Genomic DNA, 23104 nt, shown 5'->3' with positions numbered 1-23104 from the left:
TATCTATCTAATAATGTTGGTCAAACAGTACGTATTTTTATGAAAATATGAAATGAACTGAGCACACGTTTTATAGACACTGGGGTGAGTTTTATTCAATAAATAAATCCAAACAGTTGTAAATGTGGCTCTGGTGACGGTAAAGGCACTTTAAAACAGTGGTAAAAACGTGCAGATTTTTCTATTCTAAATGAAATGATCCTAACCCGATTCCTATGACATTTGAATTAAAAGGACACTCAAAATGTATCAGAATTCTATAATCACAAACAATAAAAACAAGGAAATTAACATAACATTAAGGCAGGATTGTGAATATTTGGCATTATAACTTTGTCCTCTTTGTCACTCAACTCTGGAATGCACCACACGATTTATCAACAGTTAAAATGGCTAGAATTTAGAATATTAATAGGCACTTTTTTCTCATTTTAGATTATGGGGTCTCAAGAATATTTTGACTAGTTTTCACTTTGCATAGATACAATTATTTCAATCTTAACTGCAGCTGGAGTAAAAAAAGGCAAGTCTAGAGCATCTAAATGCACTTTTGCTGTGACAAAGTTAACATCAAACCAGTCAAAAATACCTAAGAGTGAAGTTAAAAAAAAGGCAAAATACTTACAGAAAACCAATCAACAGGTTAATATTAAGATTAAATGAATATTCCTAATTCTGGTCATTTTAACCATATTTGACATTTTATCATTAGTGAGTCCCATTTTCTGCTCTACCTGCTCAAACTTAAACATTACACAATTCATTTTCTGTACATACCATACAAAATAAGCACAAAATTGCTAACAAATTAAATGCATAAAACCTGAGTTATATAGAAACACACATTATTTAAAAGATGCATTGTGGTTGGCTGTTCAGTTCGTTTAAACTTGGCTTTGCACATGTCACGGTGAAACAAACTTTTGGTGCAACAATGGAATAAAAGCTAAAAGAAATTATGGAAAAAACTGCACTGGTGTATTTGGCCACAAGTATAACCTATTGAAAGAAGCTTGGTGGTGTGTGTCATGACTAATGCGCTCTGCCTCGAAATCAGATGGAAATAAGTCTGAACTCTTTGGTAAAAAATATCTACTTGCGACTGCGATTGGATTTACAATTTCTGTTCATAGTTCACATTTTAAACACATCCAGAAGAATTGACAAAGGCTGAAATATGAATTGACAAACTAACACATCACATTTCAGAACATGTTTGTACAGATCTAAACTACAGGGTCAGCAGTTTTTATACAGAATAAGACCGGAGATTTTGTTTGTGGAAGAAATGATGGCACAGTCTTTGCTAATTGTGATTAATCTTGCAGCCCTAGTTGGAAATATGCTTTTCTTTATCAACTTGAGCTAAACTGGTTTACATCTGAGAGTCAAAGATACTAGAAAAGCCTCAACTCCTTTAAAATGTATAGCTGACTGTGGCCCTGATACACCGGGACAAAACACCCCAAACGTACACAACAAAACAATTATTTGGCATTACATTTTCATCAACATCACTCTAAAAACACTGATGGCTTTAAATGTATAAAAAGGCACAGCTGCACTGTAAAAAAAAAAAGGGTATCCAAATGAGTTCAAATGACTTCATTTTAAAATATGAAGTTTAGACAAAAAGCATCAATTACTTGAATTCACTGTACATTTTGTCATATTCCTGGTCCACTTGCACATCATTTTATGCATTACAACCACCATCTTCATAAGTCAGAAGGGGTATTACATTTCCATGGGGTATTAACTGCTAATTTAGATCAATATGTTACCTTTTGTTTTGAAAATGCTATATTCACCCAGAAGAACATAAGTTTTATAAGTTTCACTTTCATTCCTGATGCTCAAGTCATTCCCTTCAGAGCACTGTCACAGCACAATCAGCTGCATCCCGCTAAAGAAACTACTGCACATCACATCAGGTTTGTCAAGTTGCTGTGTACAGTTTTGTATCATGCTTTTGTATATTTATGGAGAATTGTTGTGTGGGAGCGTGGGTGATGTAGACCTGTGGGCGGAGCCTTGTACAGGATCATACAGTGAACCCTAAGGAGGGTTCAAATAGTGCCCGGGAGAGATCGCTTGATTACTCAAACATACAAATGACATCTAAAACCTCTTCATGCATGTTTTTGATGAGGGAACAACGTTATAACATGGTAGAAAGCTACAAAAAGTAAATTTTGCATAACATGCCCTCTTAATTATTTTGAATTGTGTTACCATATAGTTTTTCCTCTTCGTATATTGTATATTATATTGTAGAGTGTGAGCCTATGTGTCCAAGTAATTTCCTAAATAAAGATTGTCTAAGAAACAGTTGGTATTACTATAAACATTTCCTTAATATACTCAGTCAAGTTACACTGATCTGAAGTCATTTGAACAATATGGACATTTTTGCAGTGCATAATTATAATCAAAAACAGATTCCCCTCCCAACCCTAAAAAAACTGTACAAATTACAAAATGCTTAAAAAAAAACAAAAAACAACTAGTTAAAAGACAGTGGCTGGGTGCGCTGGAGTCAAGGCACCATTATAGAATTCACACTGCATAAAATGAGTATCTAAAGGAGTTTACACCATTACAATTCATAATATTAATCTTAATTTGATTACAATAGAACAACCACGATTTGAAACTCATTTACTGTCAAACGTGCACCTGCAGAGGAAGAATTGACTTTGATGAATGTTTAGTGATTTCTGTTTTAAAGCCATTTTGGATCAGATCTGTGGCTTTTTTGGGGCAGAATGAGCCAAATCAGTCCTATTGGGCTTGTATCTGCTTTATAGTTATAATGGATGACACCCATAGATCATTATGTTATAATTTAGACATTTATATCGCAATATTGATCTAAAACAACTTAATAAAAGGAACAAGTCCACTGACTTCCATGTTAGAAAGCGGCACATGCTGTCGGCCCCTCCTATGAATAGTTGTACATCACACTAGAGAGAAGCAGATTTTTTTTTTCATTTGTACCAAAATGACTACGCAACGCTGTCGAATCTTACGTACATCACTGATTAGGAAAATAAAATTGGAAAAGGAATTATGTACGTTTCAGTGGGCCATTTTTGTAGTTAATTGGAGCAACCATTCCGTGTATTGCACAGCCCCATGCCTGTGGAAGAGAATGCTGGTTAAAAATTTGACTTGGGCCTGATAATGAATGAGTGGTTTTCAGATTGTAGAATGTGATGTTATACAGTTTTCCCTGTTGATTACATTGTACTTTGCAGAGAAATATGCAAAACTTAAATTCAGAAATGTTGAACCTTATCATTTCTATCAGTGACTAGACTCACTGTATTGCAACACAAACCTACATTTGAACAGGATTCATTTTGTGTCCCCATCTGTATTAAATATTATTGACCTACAGAATGTTGTGATGTCATCTGAAACACAGTGATAAGTAAACCAGTCAGTACTCAGCACTACTCAAAACCAGTCCTTTTTGCTCCTGTAGATGTTCATTTTTTGCAGTGTATTGTGTTCAGATTTTTACAGTGTCAAACAGAAGAGCAGCCGCGGTCTATCATTTGCCCTCATATTTGGGGTTGACCACAGTCGTCACTGCACTCTTGTAGATCGGATTCTCTCCCTGAAAAGATGGAGACAGGAGTGAGAAGCCATTTTGAAGCTCGGGTAAACAAGCAAACTATAGAGGTTTAAGAACATGGAGCCCAGCAGTGGACATTTGTGTTAACCATAAATATTAAGATGTTTTTACTTTGCAGCTAATTATTAGTAACTTGTGGCTATAATGCAACTTTAAAACGGTGCATTACGTAACTTCTGCCACTTGCTTGAAATCTTCCACAGTATGGCATTAAAATTCTCAATCTCCATGGAGACAAGCAGGTAATGAACCGCACACCAGGATAGTTATAGCAATCTTTAAAATAAAAATATATCTGAAATCTTTTTTTTTTTACTTTCTAAATTTCAGGTCATAAATTACTTCTAAAAACAAAAGCTGCCATATGTTTGATAAGAACTAAAGCCGTGGACTAAAACCAGGGCCAAAACCCAGAGTGTAGACCCGGCCTGCTCTGAAGTACTCACAGTGTCCCATTTGGCGTTCATCTTCTCTTTCTCAAATTTGGCAAACTCGCGTCTGTCGTGGATGATCATGAGGAGCTTCCAGATGAGGAGCAGGGCCAAACCGATGAGCACGATCCCAGCGACCACTCCCAGGACTATGGGAATGATGTCCGGGCCAGGAGGGCACTCTGGAGGATCCAAAAACAGGAATATGTAAGAGCCATAGTGCTACAAAATTAATCACGATCAAATTGAAAAATAATTTGAATGGACGCAATCAGCAAATTACAGGCTGCAGTGTTTGAAGTACCGTAATTTCCTCCACGACAACAAAATGTTCTGTCTTATTCTGTAGTTTAGATCTGTACAAGCATGTTCTTAAAAGTGTCGCTGTGTGTCAGATGACCTTCCTGTCTGTCTATGAGGTCTAACATGTTCTGAAATGTGATTCTTGTATTAGTATGCATTAGTCTGTTCATATTTCAATCTTTCGGTCAGTACTTGTAGCAGCAGTAGTACTTTTACACACCCAGTTTTTCGACCACATACACCTCCTTGGTGTTGTTGTCGACGCTGTAGGTGAAATAGAACCAGCAGTCGTTGTGGTCTCGCTCTTTGCAGTGGGTCAGGGGGAAGCTCTGGTCTGTGGGTTGAGGCAGGCGGCTGTGGTCCTTCACTTTAATCATGGAGAAGTAACTACAGTCACGCTCACACGTCTCCTTCTTCTCCCCCGTCTCAAACGCCCGGCACTGAACACAGTCCCTGTGAAAAGAATACAGGGTTCAAACATCTGGCACTAAACGCAATCCCTCCCCCTGCCTCAGATGCCGTCCTCCTCACTTGTGTTCGGCGCACACTCCAGGGCAGGTGGGACACAGTTCACATGTGGGACCCTGGAACTTGGGGTCAGTGCATTTGCAGATGCCACACTCACAGGTACCACGGCCGTTACAGCTCTGACCGTTTTTAGCCAAACAAGAAGTCCGGTCCAGAGAGCAGTCGCACGCACTGCCTGTGAAGTTAGCATCACAGATACACTTCCTGCACTCGCACCGCCCGTGTCCTGGACCAGAGAGAGAGAGGGAGGAGAAATAGAAAGAGAAATTAATATTTGTATTAAACCTAGCAAAAACAAACCATTGACTGAAACTATGGCAAACCAGATTATAACTCCTGCTCCTCTGACCATCTCCTCACGTCTCCTGTACTTACCTCCGCACAGTTTATTGTTGGAGCGGTCACAGTTGAAGTTGTCACACTCGCAGTACGTTCCACTGTAGACCTCCGCTGGGTTCTCTCGTTTCTTGCACTCACACGTTCCACACACACAGTCTCCGTTGTTGCTGCAGATGTCGGTGCCGTTGTCTTTTCGGCAGTTTGCGTCCAGGTCTTCGGTTCTGACCTCATCTTTGCTGCACTCACAGAGACGCCCAATTCGCCCCTCGTTACACCTGAAACATGACAGACACAAGAGGAGGGGGGATTGAACTCATCTGACACACAACAAATCTAGTAGTTTAAAACTACAACTAGTATTTTTATCAGTAGGTGGCACCCTGCTGTAACCTGGCTCTCACTAGACTGATGTGTGGCCCTCTCAATTGAGTTCTATCAGTCTGGGACGGCTCTCGCTGAAAGAAATGGGAGCCAATGATTGGAACGTTCAAAAAATACTTCACACTGATTGGTCGAACAGTGGAACTTTGGTTAGTTCGGCGCCGACTTCTGTGAACTCACAAAAATCGCGAGTGTTCCTTTTGGCCAGGTTAACCCTCCAGCGGTGTGTTGGAATCAGTCCTCTCATAAGCAACACATGTTGTGACCAGTTAAAATAAATACAAATATATATATAATATATACTATATATTGTACATGTACAAAACTATGACACTATGTAAGAACTTTAACGTCCAAAGCCCTGTAAACAGCCCTGTAGTTAGTTGTAGACAGGTCCAAACCACACTCATAGCAGATATTTGAACACATGAATAAAGGGCATTACTCTGTGTCCCCCACCCCCCCACCCCTCAATGTCAGATGCTCCTCCTCCTCTCTACGTACTTGCAGGCTCCGCATTCGAAGGTCCCGTTTCCTTCATGGCACTTCTCGCTCTGAGGTTCTCCGCCAAGAGAACACTCACACTCACAGATGAAGTTCAAAACCACTTCCACCTCCTCGTTAAAGCCCAGAGGTTTGATCTTTATCACCTCTGACTTCCCGTGCTCTGGGCACTTCTGAGCCGCAATGGAGATGTCAAAGGTCACCTGCAGCAAGAGGAGCAGAGGAGGGTCAGAGGAGCGGAGGAGGGTCAGAGGAGCGGAGGAGGGTCAGAGGAGCAAAGGAGGGTCAGAGGAGCAAAGGAGGGTCGGAGAAGCAGAGGAGGGTCAGATGGAGTAGAGGAGCGGGTCAGATGGAGTAAAGGATGCAGAGGACGCCTTGTCCTCCTCTGTACCTCGTCACCGATGGAGATGTTGGAGCATTTGCGTCCATTCTCTCCAGTTCCTTCGGCTCCGTTCTTACAGTGGGACTTGTAGGAAATGGACATGCCTTCAGGCAGTCTGCTGTTCTCCAGGATCACCTCCGATGACAGCGACTGGACACAGACAGAGAGTTTAAGAAATTTGAAAACTCCAGGAGGCATAACTCAGTATTTTGTGTGATTGTAATACTTCAGTAATTGGAATTAAAGTAGATTTTACTGTCCTTATGGAGAAATGCCAGTGTTTTGTATTTACAGTAATGATGATAATGCATTATTGTTTATCCTTAAACAAGCCGCTTAACAATGTCTGGCATTATTCACTCCACACTTGGTGGTGGTGATACTACTGTAGCCACAGTTGCTCTCAAAGAACAGCCGAACGTTACGTCGGCCTATCAGGGGACAGACTCGAGCTGCGTCGGCCTATCAGAGGACAGACTCACATTGTAGGCGTCGATGATCAGTTTGATGACGTTTGAGGAGTTGGAGGACAAAGTTCCCACAGCTGACTTTGGTATGAGATTTTTCAGCTCCTGCAAGAGAATCACAGACTGGGTTATACAACAGAGTTTCCCCATTACTTAACCATTTGCACACTGGGGGTGTTCCACATATATGTGTATGGCGGAATGTTCAGCAGTAACCATGGTGACACAATGCATACATGAGCAGGTACAGCAACAAAGTTTTAAGATAGTCTAATTGTCCCAGTTAGGCAAGATTTTTAACCAAAAGGTGAGCGTGCCTAATTGAAAAACTGTTGGCTAATGCTAGCTAGCTTGTGACTGTAATGTTATTTGAATGGGACTTGTTTCACAGCACAAATCAGCTCACCTGTTGTAGTTCCAGCTAAGTCAGTTCTCTAATCCAATCTTTGTTTTAACACAATCTGACCATAAAGTCTAACAAAGCCTCAGACAAAGCAGTGTCTACAGTTAGCATCACACTCCCAGGAATGACCCCCATGTTGATGACCTCAGCTGCAAAGTTTCGATAAAGGAGACTATACTGGCCTCCCCATAGTAAATGAAACTGAGCAATAAATTGGTATTAAAAATAACACTTAATAATATATAGAGTAACTTTATTTAAACTTTAATCAGTCCCTTATTGATTAATAGAGGCAATAAGTGAAATATTTACTCAAGAATTTTTTTTCCAAAGAAGTACTGTCTGGGCCACCAACAAGGAAACAGAGAGGTCAGAGAATGCAGAAGCGAGGGACAGAGGAGCAGGGGAGGGTAGTCAGAGAGAGTTTATTTTACCCTCTTTGGGCCCGAGGCGGGTACAGGACAGTATAGACCAGTGCTTCTCAATTATTTTCTATCATGCCCCCCCTATAAAGAAGAAAAAATTTCGCGCCCCCCTCCCCCTGAAAAAATAAAAGAAATTACCGTAAATGATATAATGAAATTTAATTAAATATCAAATAAAAAAATAAAATTAAATAAACATCAAATGAATAAATTTAAATTAAATAAATATCAAAATAATACATTAAAATTTAATAAATATCAAATTAAAACAAGTAATTTAGCAATTTGGTACGTCACCGTATATGATGCTCGGTGCTTGTTGCTTTAAGTGACATTTACAAAGCGGGATGATTGTTGGCAATATTTGGCATGTTTACGCTGAACAAACTCCAGCATCTTATCAGCGTGACTGAGGTGTAATGAGGTGGCGCTTTAACTTATTTGGCTTCATACTGTCCGCTGCCAACATTTTCAGACACAGCAGACACCGGTCTGTCCACGTGTCCCACCGGAGTCATGGTGAAGCCAAGTGCTAAATACGCTTCATGAGACTTCCTCGTCTTATTTTTCGGGTGACTTTACCTCCGTCTATCTCCACCTTTCTTTTCATCCCTGTTAAAATGTTTTCCATTAGTGTCTCTTTAGCAAAAGTGTTCACTGCCCTGTGTCACGATCTGTTCGCTCTCTCCTGCTCTTTGCTGCGTGCGCGCTGCGTGCGCGCTGCGTACAGTACTACAGTGTCATACGCGGAGTCATACGCGCCCCCCCGGTATCTCACCAAACTATTTGAGAACCACTGGTATAGACAGACGACAAAGAGGGGACAGACCTTATAGACGGGCTGGAAGTCCTCTGTCACGGCGAAGATGGTCTGGATGTTGTGGTCACTCAGTTTCTGCACCAAGTGAGCAATGGAGGGGTAATCCTGAAACACAAACACCATCACATTTAAAACCCTGTAACCCAGTTTAATGTCAGGTAGAGAGGTTCTCCACTGACATCATTTTATTTTGAAAAATGTCCCTCAACATTCGACAGAGTGACACTGAGGCAGAACTATGGGCAAAACAGCAGGCTAAATATGTGCTTCCTTTGTTTTTATCGTCTCATTTTTGTCCGTGGAGCTGTTGTTTTCACCTCACAATAATAATCATTTCCTCACAGAGTCAGAAACATGATGTTTAAGGAGAGACAGGTTTGGTTCATCTGTGTCTGATTCAAAGTCTGCATCAGTGATGAAGGTGAGTGTGTCTGCAGTGTCCCTGTAGTTTAACTGTTCACTGGTTTCAGATGCCAGGTACAAACTAAATATTTAGCAGAGTTGTAGATTTTATAGTTATTCTTTCACATTTCAGATTTAGTGTTTTGAGCTTGTACAGAAGAAAATGTCATTACTCACCACTGGCACTAATAGTTACATAACATAGAGTACACTTTGTTCTATGGTTCAGCCCTTTTAGCTTATAGACTCCACTCTTCTCTCCAATGTTAAAGACGGGGGATTTTATGTCTATGAGGTATTAACTGCTAACACATAACATCTTTAGATCACCATGTTACCTTTTATCGTTTTGAAAGTTCTACATTTGCCAAAACAATGTATTAACGTTAATGTTAACATTTATAAAACTGCTGCATCAGGATTGTGAAGTCATAGTGTATTGTTTTGTATCACGCTTTTATACATTTGTGTAAAATTGTTGTGTGGGAGAATGGGTGACATAGGCTTGTGGGCAGAGCCTTGTACAGGCTTGTACTCCTACCGATCTCTCCTTGGCCCTACTTGAACCCTCTTCACAGTTAGATTATTCAAACATGCAAGGATGACATCTAAAATCTTTTCAGACATGTTTTTGATGAGGGAACAACGTGGTAGAAAAGTCAATTTTTAAGCCGTTTTTTAAATGTTTCTGGTTTATATAATCATAATCCCGTACGTAGTAGTGGCTCATGGTGTACATGTTGTTCTCCAGGTGACACTTCCCGTCATTGGGAAGCACGATCCCGCCTAGTTTTCCGTCTCCGGCAAAATGGAACCCAGCGTCTGTGGAGAAGACCAAGAGCCGCGTGACATTCCTCCAACCAATCTGCTCCTGTGAGAAAAAGAAGAAAATGTGTCAGATGCCCTCCCATCCCAATTATATCCCTGTGTGTCAGATGCCCTTCCATCTGACTGTATCCCGGATGGTTTTAGTCTCGACTGACTCCCGGTCAAGTCTCAGTGGCTAAGCACATTTCTAAAAGGGGGGTGTTTCTAAAATCAGAACCAAATGGACTCTGTGCTGTAGATGCATGACTACGCTCCGTGCTCCAAGAAAAAGTGTTTAATATGACACTTTTTCAAAGAAACATGTTGCCACCTGCTGTATGCAATCAGTAACACATGCACAAAAGCTCTACACAGCTCAAGCTCTCAGGCGTGAAGCCTAGTCATGCATCTGAGGCACAGAGTCCATTCAGTACTGTTTTTAAAAACACCTGGTCCCCATCCCATGCATATTAACATTAAATGGGGGCAGTCCTCATCCCAGTCCTGGTCCTAATCCCGGTCCCAGTCCTTGTCCTAGCTCATAACCGTACACACTGCTACCTGCATGATGGTGTCGAACCCCCCTCCAGAGAGTCCAGGTTCAGTCCCCGATTCAGTCCCTGATTCAGTCCGACATTCACTCCCTGATTCAGTCCTGTTCTCTCACCTCACAGACTGCCACCTGCATGATGGCGTCGAACCCGCCCTCCGGAGAGTCCAGGTTGCCGGAGATCTGCTGTTGGCTCACCAGGCGGTTGAATTCATCTCCTCTGTCTGTGAGTTTGAGCACGTTCTTGTAGCTGAAGGGGCTGGTACAGTTCTGGTTCCCGGTGCAGGGGTTTATGAGGCGTGCAGGAGTCGTGCTGATGTACGGCATCACCGTCTTCTCCACAAAAGAACCAAAACCTGCAGACGACAAGGGAAGGAAGACGGGAAGGAGTGACTCAGAATAATAATCGTGATTTTGGATTTATATGGCACAACAGCAGAAAGGAGAAGTGAGTGAGTTAGCTTAAGGTTTTGGTATTTATTTGCAAAAAGGCAGGTCTTTACCCAGAAATTTTTTTTAGGAAGCTAGGAGTTTTTGCCACTACCCCTTTTTAGTCAATCAAACAATCGGCAGCATGTCTTTAGTCCACCAAAAAAAACAACACATTCATTTTAAATGGTTTGCAGTGGTCCAGCGTTATTCCTCACTTAGCTTATGCATTCTAAGCATCATATTTATTCACCTTGATGAGTTTATAAGCACTTTTCACAAGTCTGAGACCAGAGCAGAGTTTTGCCGTCACATAAAAGCCAATATTAAATAGCATTCTATCAGTGCACTTCCTGATTCTTGGACAATAAAACGCTTTAGAACACAAGAGACTTATTTTGACCTCAGGAGCTGCTTATATAATATATTTGTACTGAGACAAGACACATTTTGCTCAGACACATGGGAAAAATGGTGCAATTCATCTGGAACAACATTATGACATGGTAGAAAGCTCTGAAAAAAAAAATGCATAATACCCCCTTCTCCTCTCTGTTCTTATAACCAAAGAGAGAAAGAAATAGTTTCTCACCAATCCTGAAGTCTGTGGTGATGGCCTGCATCTCCTTCATGAGATCAGTCCCCAGGTTCTTGACGTTCTCCAGATCGTCTTTCATGGAGAAGGACAGGTCCATGAGGTAGTACAGGTCTATGGGGTAGTCCTCGGCACGCTTGAACTTCAGAGAGAAGGTTTGAGGCTCTCCTGAAAAAATTAGGTATATAAGTTTAAGAATATAATGGGTTCATCACAACGAGGCCAAAGCAGGGGCAAAATCGGGGGTCGAACAAAAACTAGTGTTGAGTGGAACTTAACTAGATAACGGTAAAAACTGGGACTAAAACTGGGACTAAAACTGGGACTAAAACTGGGACTAAAACTGGGACTAAAACTGGGACTAAAACTGGGACTAAAACTGGGACTAAAACTGGGACTAAATCTTTTGGTAAAGCCAGTTGTGTCAAACTTGGATGTGAAAATGGACCCTGATCTAAAACTCTCTGTCAGCAGAACATTTTGAAATGGTTACACCGCTGTTTGCTGTCAGCCAAACGTGTCCAAAACTCAGCGGCTCAACTCTTAACTGGAACCTGCAAAACACAAGAGCGTCTCACCCATTTTAGTTGCGCTCCATTGGCATCTGGTGTGCTTTAGAGTTGATCTCAAAATTATTTTATTTACCCTTTAAGTGTTTGCATGGCCTAGCGCCCTCCTACCTCACTGGTTTAGTCCCAATGGTATGACTAAACCAGGGCCTAAACCAGAACTGAAACACAATAACTGATGTCAAATTCTATCATCTGCACTGTTATCCATAGAACTATAGTCCAGAGTGTGTGGTTGTACCAGATCTGAGGGTGAGTGTGAGTTTCTGTGGCTGGATTTGGGTGATCTGTTCAGGCTTGAGCTTCTCAGTGGATTCCTTGTTGCGGTTGGTCACTGGTTGGTTCTTGTCGATCTTGGTGCTTCCTCGCGGATTCTCGATTTTCCCTGGAGGGCAGTGGCGTTCCGAGAGGGACTGGAGGTCATCGCAGCGAGCGGATTTAGCCTCACCAACGCTCAGGAAATTCTGCAAATAGAACAAAATATTAAAGAATCTGCAGCTTGACTTTTGCATTGGGTGAAACACAATTTTAGGAAAACATTGAATTGTGATTTTATTGCCATTAGATTTGAAGACTGAACTCTGAACTTTAACCTAATCCAAGAATCCAATGCCGTGTCATTGTAGAGGTCGAAACTACAGGAAGAGCAGCTTTTACAGAGAATAAGACTCCATGGAGACAGAGGGAGGGCATCTGACACACAGGGACATGATTGTAGAGGTCTAAACTACACGTACAACAAGATTTTGTTCTTTTTAATTTTGTGCAATTCTATTCTAAAACAGATTTGGGCTGTAAATTGTCTTCTACAAAATAATTGCATCAGGAAAAATATTAAAAAGCTAACTGTAACACATCAGTCCTGTGCTCAGGTCTCTGGCTCCTGTGGCTCAGAGAATAGACTTTAAAGCAGCTCTGTGTGAACAAGTCTCTACATGGACCAGCACCAAAGAACATCTCCCACATGTTAGTGGGACAGGCCTCTACTTTGACAATGTTTAAATCCAGGGTCAAAAGGATTCTGTTTATCTGTGCATATGACTGAAAGGTTTTTATTCTGCACTTTTCTCCTTTAATGTTAATCTTATTAAAATCACAATACAACAAATCAAAACAGAAATAATCGCAAATATTCATCATGTCTTTCATATTCTGTAAAGCACTTTGACATTACCTTGTGTATGAATTTTGCTATACAAATTAACTTAACTTGCCTTGCCTATTGTTTCTGTTTGCAGGTCTATTGTGCTACACTAACTGTGCCTGAGTCCTACTTGGCATAGTCATTCAAGCCCCTAATGGTTTCACACCTATTAGCATCTTGGCTAGTCCTAGGACTTTAATTTTTCTTTTATCTGAATTGCATTGCCCTCCTTTCAAAATGGATCTATTTGTATTACTGTGTTTTTACTAGGGTTGTCAAGAGTATCAAAAAACAGATACTATTGGACACTAATTTTTCACAGGTATAAATACTAAAAAAGTCACATTCACAGGACAGAAATGGACCTTCCATGAACAGCTTCAGAATGATCTTGAGCTGTATAATAATAACAATTTCATACTAGGCAATGTGGGTGAAGTGTCTTGTGGGTGAAGTGTCTTGCTTAAGAATACAACGACAGCTTTTTCCTAGCAGGGCTCGATCCTCCGTCCTTCGGGGACCAATGCTCCAACCACTGAGCCACTGTCGCCCCACTTCAGAACAGTACAAGACACATAGACTAATGTACACCCATGGACCACCATGGGGCCTACCTAGACGACTGAGGGATTACACAGATATAAGGCCACATAGAAAAGTAAATACTACCATTTAATGTTGACAATCACATTCTACTGTCTGAAGAAAGAGTGTTTTTATCATCACTGTGGTATAGGAATCACTATTGAGTATGGAGTTTATTCCTTCGAAATTGTGTTCTTACCTCGTCGGAGCACCAGCCGCACGTCTCTGACACCTGGATGCACTCTCCACATGACTGAGCATTGGCCTTGATACAAATACTGCCCTCTGCAGGAACAAAGAGAAACTGCATCAGTCACAACAGTCAGAACAGAAGAACTAAAAGCAGGACTAAAACAGGACTGAACCAGGGATTGGACCAGGGACTGTGAACCAGGGACTAAAGTAGGGACTGAACCAGGCCCAGAACCAGGCCTGAATTCTTTTGTGAAACCAGGACTAAACTTAAAATGGTGGCATAATGAAAAGCAGACAGAATCATGACTGTTGTTCAAAATTAGTTTAGAAAAAGCCTCTCTCCAGATCATGACGTCTGTGAAACGAAACTAAAGTCAAACATATGAGTTTAATCTGAAACATGAGGATGTGTTTAAAAATGAGACCAAATGAGAGAAACGAGGTCCGGACTGACCTTTCTGAGCTGCACAGAGTCCGAGGAGCAGAGCCACAGACACACACAGCAACCGCAACAACATCTGGAACGACAAAACACAACAGTTACAAAACAGTTACAAAGCACTCAGAGGCGAGGATGACGTCAGAGGATCAGAGTTTAGTGTCACCATTACTGTCAGAAGGAATATCACGATTTAATGATTATTACAGGGCTGTATCTAGTGATTATTCGAGTAGTTGTTTGGATCAAGAAATGCAGAGAATGTGAGATGTTTCCAAAACTGTGCCCAGATAGAGCTGAAGAGAAGCTGCTTGAGAACATCTTGGTGGAACATACTGAGTGTTTTCATCAAAAACACAATGACATTACACATCTCACTTCTCACTTCTCATCTGTCGTGGACTCAGTGAGTGTGACGTCACCCACAGCGTTCGGCTCCAGTCAAATGAAGCTCATCAAAAGTAGCTGTTACAAGGGCCAATTTGAGGCTGAATTTTAAACACGAGTATCATAGCAACCAAAGAGCCACTCTGGAGCCAGGCTGTTGAAGGTAACGCACAGCTGGTTTAGCAGGGGGCAGGCGTTGAGTGATGCTGTCAATCAAACTGGTTGCTAATGCTAGCAGGAGAGACCTCGGGGAAGGAAGGAGCCTGATTTGTCTGGTATTAATGTTCATGTCTTGATTTACAAACAAAACAGTGAAATAAAAACACCTGGATCAAGTAGAGTGGATCAATGCACACTGAACATTTTAAGATCAAAATTATGGGGCTCACTGCAGCATTCACACAGAGAGGGGGCGACAGCTTTGGGTGAATTGAAGCCAGAAGTGCACCCATGATCACTTCCAATTTGGAAAGTGGCAGCTAGCAAGTTAGCTATGTTTATTTATATATACAGACTATGGTCTGAGCCCTAAAACCTCTTCTCTCAGCTCATAACATTGTTTATACATAACGATTATTGAAATGGTTGTCACATGTTTTCATAACCAACTTATTGATTAACTGTGATTAATTGATTAACTTGTAGCATCCCTTAGTTATTACTGAGCCTGCGACAAAACAATAGTGACATAATCCTTCATTCACTTTATATCAAGTGCTTTTCACAACTCTGGCCAGAGTGGAGCTTTGTCGTCACGGTAACACATTTTGAAGTGTGATATTTTTCTGAAGAAAATCGAGACGATAAACAAGAATACTGAAGTGCCACTGACCCAATAACCCTAAAGCAGAAGTATGGCCCAAAAAATGACTCTAAATCTACAATATAGTTAAAAAAGCTAATAGGCTACTTTAAATAACCAGCAGAATGAAACACTTTAGTACTTAATTTATATCTACAGTGACTCAAGTGTTTTATTCAACCCTCTACAGCTCACCCTTAACATTATAAAAAACAAAAAAAATCTACAAAACCTACAATAAATATTAACCTCCAAAACTGATTGTTCCACCTCTCATGTACTGAACTAGTCGATAGGACTATGTGATGGTAAATAACATGCAAACGCAACATGCATTTCCTGATTCTCAGACAATAAAAGACTTTATATTTAGATGCAGCAAAACACAGCAGACCTGCTCTGACCTCAAGAGCTGCTTATACAATATGTCTGTACTGAGGCACATTTTGTTCAAATACATGGGGAAAAAACAAAAACAGGCCCTTTAAAATGTGTAGAGTTTAGACTTTGATGTTTTGAATGTGAAATTTGAAGTGAACTGCATTAATGTAACTTTAATAAACCTTATTGTGCTCGGGTGATCACACGTCACTGTTGGATTTCCGTGGTTTAGTTTAAAATGGAAGGAAACAGCTCAGTAATGAGTCTTAATGATGGACACTTCCCTCTGAGCTCCAGACTGCAGATGTTATCACAATCTCCTGTGTCTCAGATGCCCTACCCGTATGTCAGATGCCCTACCCGTGTTATACAGCTCCATTGTGGGTTACTAAGAAAAACAGGGTTGCGGATGTCTACAAATACACAAAACTACATTATGCAGCGCAGTAAAAAGTACAAACAGTATTTACATTAGTATTCAATTCACATCATATATTTATAGGGCAAATTACCAAAATCGGCCCAAAAATATCAGCAGATCTTATCAGCCATCGGTTGTTCTGGATTCAAAACAATCTGTATTGTATCGGCCATGAAAAACCCATATTGGTCGACCTTTACTGCTAACCCTGTAGTTCAGGGGCAGAGGAGCAGGGGCAGAGGAGCAGGGGCAGAGGAGCTGAGCCACAAGAGCTGCGCCACAAGAGCTGAGCCACAGGAGCTGAGCCACAGGAGCTGAGCCACAGGAGCTGAGTCACAGGAGCTGAGTCACAGGAGCTGAGCCACAGGAGCTGAGCCACAGGAGCTGAGCCACAGGAGCTGAGCCACAGGAGCTGAGCCACAGGAGCTGAGCCACAGGAGCTGAGCCACAGGAGCTGAGCCACAGGAGCTGAGCCACAGGAGCTGAGCCACAGGAGCTGAGCCACAGGAGCTGAGCCACAGGAGCTGAGCCACAGGAGCTGAGCCACAGGAGCTGAGCCACAGGAGCTCCCGACTCACATTTCAGTTCTTGTTGAGTAATACTTGGTCCGGACTCAAACCTTATCAGGATCACAGTGATCTAATCATCTGACTCACCCCTGTTCCGCTCCCACCTCTCTCTCCTCTCACCACCTCCGCTCTCCCTCCTCTTCCTCTCGCCCCTCACTCCCTCTCTTTCCCCTCTCTCTTCCCTTCCTCTCTCCCCACGCTCTCTCTCTCTCTTTCCCTTCTTTCTCTCTCTCCCCTTCCTCTCTCCCCACGCTCTCTCTCTCTCTTTCCCTTCTTTCTCTCTCTCCCCTCCCTCTCTCCCCTCCCTCTCTCCCCTCCTTCCATATCTGTTTCTCTCTCATTCTCACCCTCTGTCTCCCCTCTTTGCTTTCTCTCTCCTCCCTCTCTCTTACCCTCTCTTTAGTTCCTCTCTTCCTCCTCTTGTTCACAGCTCAGAGTTCAGTCACAGGGGAAGTAACACTTAACACTACCAGGGCTGGACAACACAAAACACATCTGTGGTCAAGTACAGCCCGACAAGCTGTGGACTGGTCAACTAAAACTAGGCACTGACACAAAGCAGCGAGATTCATCAAAGCGGAATCACGATTTGAATGGACGCAAATAGCATATCATCATTTCCTCACAAACACCACAATATCCTGCCTTATTCTGTGCAAAAAGCTGCCTGTAGTTTAGATCTGTACAAACACGTTCTGAAATGTGATTTTTGTATTACTTTGTCTGTTCAGATTTCACTCTTTTTGTCGATTTTTCTGGACCTGTTTCAAATGTGAACTTTGAACAGAATCCTATTTTTAAAACAGAAATTACACATCCCAGTCCCAAAATCGTTCAGCCCTAAACTGTGTCAGATGCTCTCCCTGTGTCTCCATGAGGTCATTCTGTGTAAAAGCTGCTAACCTTGTAGTTTAGACCTCTACGAATATGTTCTGAAAGGTATGCGTTTCTTGGACGAGTTTAAAGTTCAGTTTTCAGTCTCTTGTGTGTAAATGCTCTTGGACCCGTTTGCGCAGTGCATCCTCTTGACGCTCTTTGGCTGAAGTGTAGTTATGAGGTGAGGCTCTTGTTGAGAATCTAAACACGTACGGACATGTTTACATCTGCTTCCATGTTCTGTTCTGAGCTCCTGACTCAAACAACGGCAAAAGCATGCTTAACACACAGCTGCACTGGCTAACATCACTGCCGCCATGTTCACTGTGTATAGGTGTGTGTGTAGGTCGAGTTCATGTTCTACAATGTGATGTTGTCATAATCTCAGACAGACGGTAGGGCACGTATAACTCTATGGGAGATTCACTATTTTTGAAAAATCTCCAAAATTGTGCTCCACAAATATTTAACCTTATTATTATTATTTTGGGATTGGCTCCGTAAACTTGTCATTTAGTAATCTTATGGTTTATAGTCCTTTCACCTTACAACAAAGGAGCAGAGCCAGAGGAGCAGAGGCAGAGGACCTCCTGACTCAGTTCTTGTTGAGTAATACTTGATCCAGACTTGAGCCTTATCAGGATCACAGTCATTTGACCATCTGACTCACCCTTTGTTCCCCTATTAACTGACAACAATCATGGCTTTGGGGTTGAATGTTGGCACCACTTTCTGAGGCAATTGAGAAAAAACTCAGAGACGACATTGAACTTTGTGCCAGTTTTTGTTTAATGTGGATAGCCCTAGTAATTAAAGAAATATTAATCATAACCCAACTCTAGAACACCTAGACCACACGTCTGCAATCTGACAGTTACACAGCAAACTCCACCAGAGGATTCTGACCTGTCTCCAGCTCAGGTTAAACTAGAGGGATTCTACAGTGAGCTGATGTAGCATTAACTATTTAAACCAAGTACTATACTAAGCAGCTGGGATGAAAATCAGCACCTCCAAATCCGAGGCCATGGTTCTTGACTGGAAAAAGGTGGTTTGCCCTCTCCGGGTGGGTGGAGAATCCTTGCCTCAAGGAGTTCAAGTATCTCGGGGTCTTGTTCACAAGTGAGGGACGGATGGGGCGAGAGATTGACAGGCGGATCGGTGCAGCGTCTGCAGTGATGCGGTCAATCTACATTCCTACCCTCACCTATGGTCATGACCGAAAGGACAAGATCACGGATACAAGCGGCCGAAATGAGTTTCCTCCACAGAGTGGCTGGGCGCTCCTTTAGGGATAGGGTGAGGAGCTCAGTCACAGGGGAGGAGCTTGAGGTAGAGCCGCTGCTCCTCCACGTTGAAAGGAGCCAGTTGAAGTGGCGCGGGCATCAATTCCGGATGCCTCGTGGACGCCTCCCTAGGGAGGTGTTTTGGGCACATCCCACCGGGGGGAGGCCCCGGGGAAGACCCAGGATACGCTGGAGGGACTATGTCTCTCGGCTGGCCTGGGAACGCCTTGGGATCCTCCTGGAAGAGCTGGAAGAAGTGTGTGTGGAGAGGGAAGTCTGGGCCTCCCTGCTGAAACTGCTGCCTCGGCGACCCGGCCCCGGATAAAGCGGAAGAAAATGGATGGATGGAACAAATACTATACAAGGAATAAATCAGGAGCAAACCAGAACTAAATCAGGACTATACAAGGAACCAAGTATCATTCTGCACTCTGCTCCTGCTGGAGTCCAGGAGAAGAGCCAAGCCAAAGAGCTGAGGTCAACCACTGTGGTCTGGACTTAAGACTGAGGTTTATATGGACTATATGACTTAAAGACCAGAACAAGATCAGTGTTAGACCAGAACAAGATCAGGGTTAGACCAGGACTGGACCAAAACAAGACCGGGGTTAGACCAGTGTTAGACCAGGACCCTACAGGGGCCAGGGACTAGACCAGGGACTACACCAGGATTTGAGACGGACAAGTCCAGATGTGGTCTAACACTCGTGAATGTGAGTGTGGTTAGACACAAGTAGTGTTGAGGTTTCCTAAAAGTACTTCTCATTTAAGTCCAAGTGAAATGAGAAGTGACCACACGCCTAAGAGATGACTGCTGTGGTTAAGGACATAGTCTAAACAAAGAGGTGAGGAAACGAGGACTGAACCAGGGACTAAAGCTAGATTTATACAGGACTGAACTAGAACTAAACCAGGACTAAAGTTAGACTGAACTGTGTCTAAGCCAGGAACTAAAAAGCTATATAAACTCTAAACCAGGAAACTAACCTCTGTAATGTTTAACACATGAGTAAATAGAATGACCAGGGAAGTGTTGGCCTGTGTGTCCCAAACATAAAAGCACATCACTCAAGTTAACAAATGAACTTCAAACTGTTTCATGTTACAGTTGCTGCATTAATATTATGATAAAAAGTCTAAAATTATACAAGCACACAAATACAAAACGTTTTAATGACAATAAGGACATTAAAGTGGAGGAATCTGGCGCTGGAAAACATTTGTTCGACACGGGACAGAGAAAGTGGGACACCCCCTAAAAAGTAACATATGGCGAATTACTTTCACAAAACCGTGAAAAACTCAAAATGTAGCCCAAAAACAAGCTTTAAATGTTCTAAAAGTCAAACATGTGTACATTATAACGTGGTAAAGCGCTATAAAACACCAAAATAACCTACAAAATGGTGTCTAAGTGTGATAAAGTAGAGTAATTGGTCAGGCTAACTCAGTAACACATTTGGGTGAAGTCACTGGGTCATTTTCGTGGCCTAGTTCCAGACACAGACTCTTCTATTGTTTAAACGGCGGGTTTTAAGCGTGACAATAACCCACAGACGCTCACAAGTGGATTTTAGAGACATAAAACTGTTTAATAATCACATTTTCATCGCAAATCTGACACTTTTCCCCGTTACTTTCCCCACACCCAAAGTTTAGCCCGAGGACACGCATTCCTCCTGCGCCGCTCACTGTTTTCAGCTACACTCTTAAATCTGAACCAAAACCTGACTAAATGACATTAAAACCACTCTTACCTTATGAAGTTATCTTTGGTTCAGGCTGACATCTGGTTTTTAAAACGTCTGGGCAAGAAAAAGTCCAGTGATTACGAGTTTTGTTGAAGACTCGGCTAATTCCTTAGTAAAATCCAACCACAAACACGAAGAAATGTGGTTTTGTTGTTTTTGAGCAAGTTTTAAAAGTCTAAACTCGATCAGCCCAGTCCATGTGAGTCCACGGAGGAGATTTAAGAGTGAAATAAAGGATTGGACGTGTCTTTTTCCCGGTGGAGAAGGAGACAGACTCTTCAGTGACTCATTTGAACAGATCTCTTGTTCTGCTACAGACACCGCCCACACCGGAGGTCCTGGTGCGCGAAACGAACCAACATCCGGAGTAAATTAAAGGTAACACCGTGAAGGAGGAGAAGGAGGAGGAGAACAGGGGGAGGAGGACATGAGGAGGAGCAGAGGAGAAGAGGAAAGGAGAGGAGGAAAGCAGGAGGAGGAGAGGAAGAGGTGACGAGAGGAGGGGAGAAGAGGAGGAGAGGAGGAGGACAAGAGAAGGACGAGAGGAGGAGGAGGGGAGGAAGGGGAGAGGAGGAGGAAAGGAGGAGAAGAAGAGGAGAAGAAGGAGGAGGAGAAGCAGAAGAAGGAGGAGGTAGAGATGAGGAGGAGAAGAGGAATGGAGAGGAGAAGAGGAGGACGAGGGGAGGAAGAGGAAGGGGAGAGGAGGAGGAGGAGAAGCAGAAGAAGGAGGAGGAGGAGGAGAAAGGTAGGAGGAGGAAAAAAGAGGAAGAAGAAGGAGGAGAAGCAGAAGAAGGTGGAGGAGAAGAAGGAGAAGAGCAGGAGGAGGAGGGGGAGAAGAAGGACAAGAACAAGAAGAAGTAGAAGGAGAAGAACAAGAACACGAGGAAGAAGAAGGAGAAGAATAACAAGAGGAAGAAGTGGAAGGAGAAGAAGAACAAGAGGAAAAACAAGAAGAGGAGGAAGAAAAACAGAAGAATAAAACTTATACTCACATATTTTACTCATGAAGATAGGCTAAATAGATCTATAGATATCTTTTAATGCTCAAAATACCTTGAAAATCATACATTGTTACTGCGAGAAGGGTCGCCTCTCCACAGATCTGATCTGTAACTTGGCCTGGTGATCATTTGCTTGTCTCCATGGAGATAGAGACTTTAATGCCATGCTCCAGGCAAAGTGACAACATCTTAATAGATCCCAGGGGGTGGTCTCTTCACCATGAAAGTTTCATCGTGAACCTTTAATAAATGAAGATTAGTGCACTGAATTTATGTCTATGGTGGGATATTCAGTAGTTACTATGGTGACACAATGCACAAATGATCAAGCGCAGTCAAAAAAGACAGTAGATTGTCTGAAAACTTAAGAAAAAATAAAACATGGATTTAAACATCACATTTTCAGAGTGTTCATGGTCCTGTTTAGGAGTTTAATTTACAACAAAAAGGTGAGAGTGACCAACTGAAAAACTGTTGGCTAATGCTAGCTAGCTTGTGACTGTAACGTTATTTGAGGAGGATTTATTTAACAGTGCTTTGTAGTCAGATTGAGTTAAAACAAAACTCAGATTAAAGTCTAACTTGAGTAACATCTTGTGACGGAGCAGTGCCTCCAGTTAGCATCAAATCCCCAGGGAATGTTAATGACACCAGCTGCAAAGTATCAAAGTATCAAGTGTGTCTGTAATTTGAGCTGAAATGATCAGAATGAGTGATGAAGGCCAATGAACTTCTCCGTGCAGGGCATCTGACAAAACATGTTCTAAATGCCAATGCAATGACACCACACTATAACCTGCTGTGTCTCAAAATCTGACTTTTATTCATCTGTTTTTCTTCCTAAAAGGCCTCAGACGTTTGAAGAGTCTCTGAAAACTACAGCCTCAGAGTAGAGCGTGACTCTGGTGTGAACTCTGCAGGATGTGGCACAAAAACCACCGAAACTGCAACAAAATCAACTAGAGTACCACAGGAGGAAGAGAGGAGGTGCAGAACACGCAGGAGGAACAGAGGAGGTGCAGAACACGCAGGAGGAACAGAGGGGAGGGGGCAGTGGGTGGGGTTGCTCTCTCCATAACGTTAAGTGAATACCCCCATTGAAGAACTTAGCACCTCCACTGCTCCTCCAAATGAAAATGTGTGGCGCCACCCTGTGTGTGTGGAGTCTGTGTGAAGGCTCCTGACACGTTTAGCCCGGACCAGAGCGTGTCACTGAAACAGCTGTTATATAAAACACAGGTCTGAGTGTGTGAGGGGCCCAGAGGAGGGGAGGGGTCCCAGAGAGA

The 23104-nt window shown here is 42.4% G+C and overlaps 1 protein-coding gene across 2 annotated transcripts; it reads right to left on the bottom strand.

Annotated features, from left to right (window-relative positions):
* Positions 1 to 68: 68 nt before the first annotated feature.
* Positions 69 to 21164, bottom strand: LOC117385140 (integrin beta-1-like). Of its 2 annotated transcripts, XR_008649058.1 has the most exons (17): positions 20824 to 21125; positions 14360 to 14423; positions 13910 to 13995; positions 12223 to 12445; positions 11410 to 11580; positions 10506 to 10744; positions 9747 to 9902; positions 8639 to 8734; positions 6997 to 7086; positions 6524 to 6664; positions 6133 to 6335; positions 5284 to 5522; positions 4912 to 5134; positions 4601 to 4833; positions 4093 to 4259; positions 2378 to 3628; positions 69 to 2341 (listed from the first exon to the last, which is right to left on the bottom strand). XR_008649058.1 is itself a non-coding variant. In XM_033982419.2 (16 exons), exons 2-16 carry the CDS (start codon positions 14421 to 14423, stop codon positions 3563 to 3565), a joined length of 2397 nt encoding a protein of 798 aa, XP_033838310.1. In that variant the 5' UTR covers positions 20824 to 21164; the 3' UTR covers positions 69 to 3562. The 2 variants fall into 2 exon arrangements, 1 of the variants encoding a protein (XP_033838310.1); XM_033982419.2 differs by having other exon boundaries at positions 69 to 3628; positions 20824 to 21164.
* Between the last annotated feature and the right edge of the window lie 1940 nt (positions 21165 to 23104).

Source organism: Periophthalmus magnuspinnatus, chromosome 17 (assembly GCF_009829125.3).
Source record: "Periophthalmus magnuspinnatus isolate fPerMag1 chromosome 17, fPerMag1.2.pri, whole genome shotgun sequence".
Classification (NCBI taxonomy): Eukaryota; Metazoa; Chordata; class Actinopteri; order Gobiiformes; family Gobiidae; genus Periophthalmus; species Periophthalmus magnuspinnatus.
This window is presented reverse-complemented; position numbering and strand designations above follow the sequence as displayed.

Excerpts from the sequence above, each read along its gene's own strand:
- LOC117385140 (XM_033982419.2), bottom strand. The coding sequence starts at position 14,423 with ATGTTGTTGCGGTTGCTGTGTGTGTCTGTGGCTCTGCTCCTCGGACTC. Across the intron at positions 6,336-6,523 it reads ACATCTCCATCGGTGACGAG|GTGACCTTTGACATCTCCAT; the intron begins GTACAGAGGAGG and ends CTCTTGCTGCAG. Across the intron at positions 4,834-4,911 it reads GGAGTGTGCGCCGAACACAA|GGACTGTGTTCAGTGCCGGG; the intron begins GTGAGGAGGACG and ends TTCTTTTCACAG.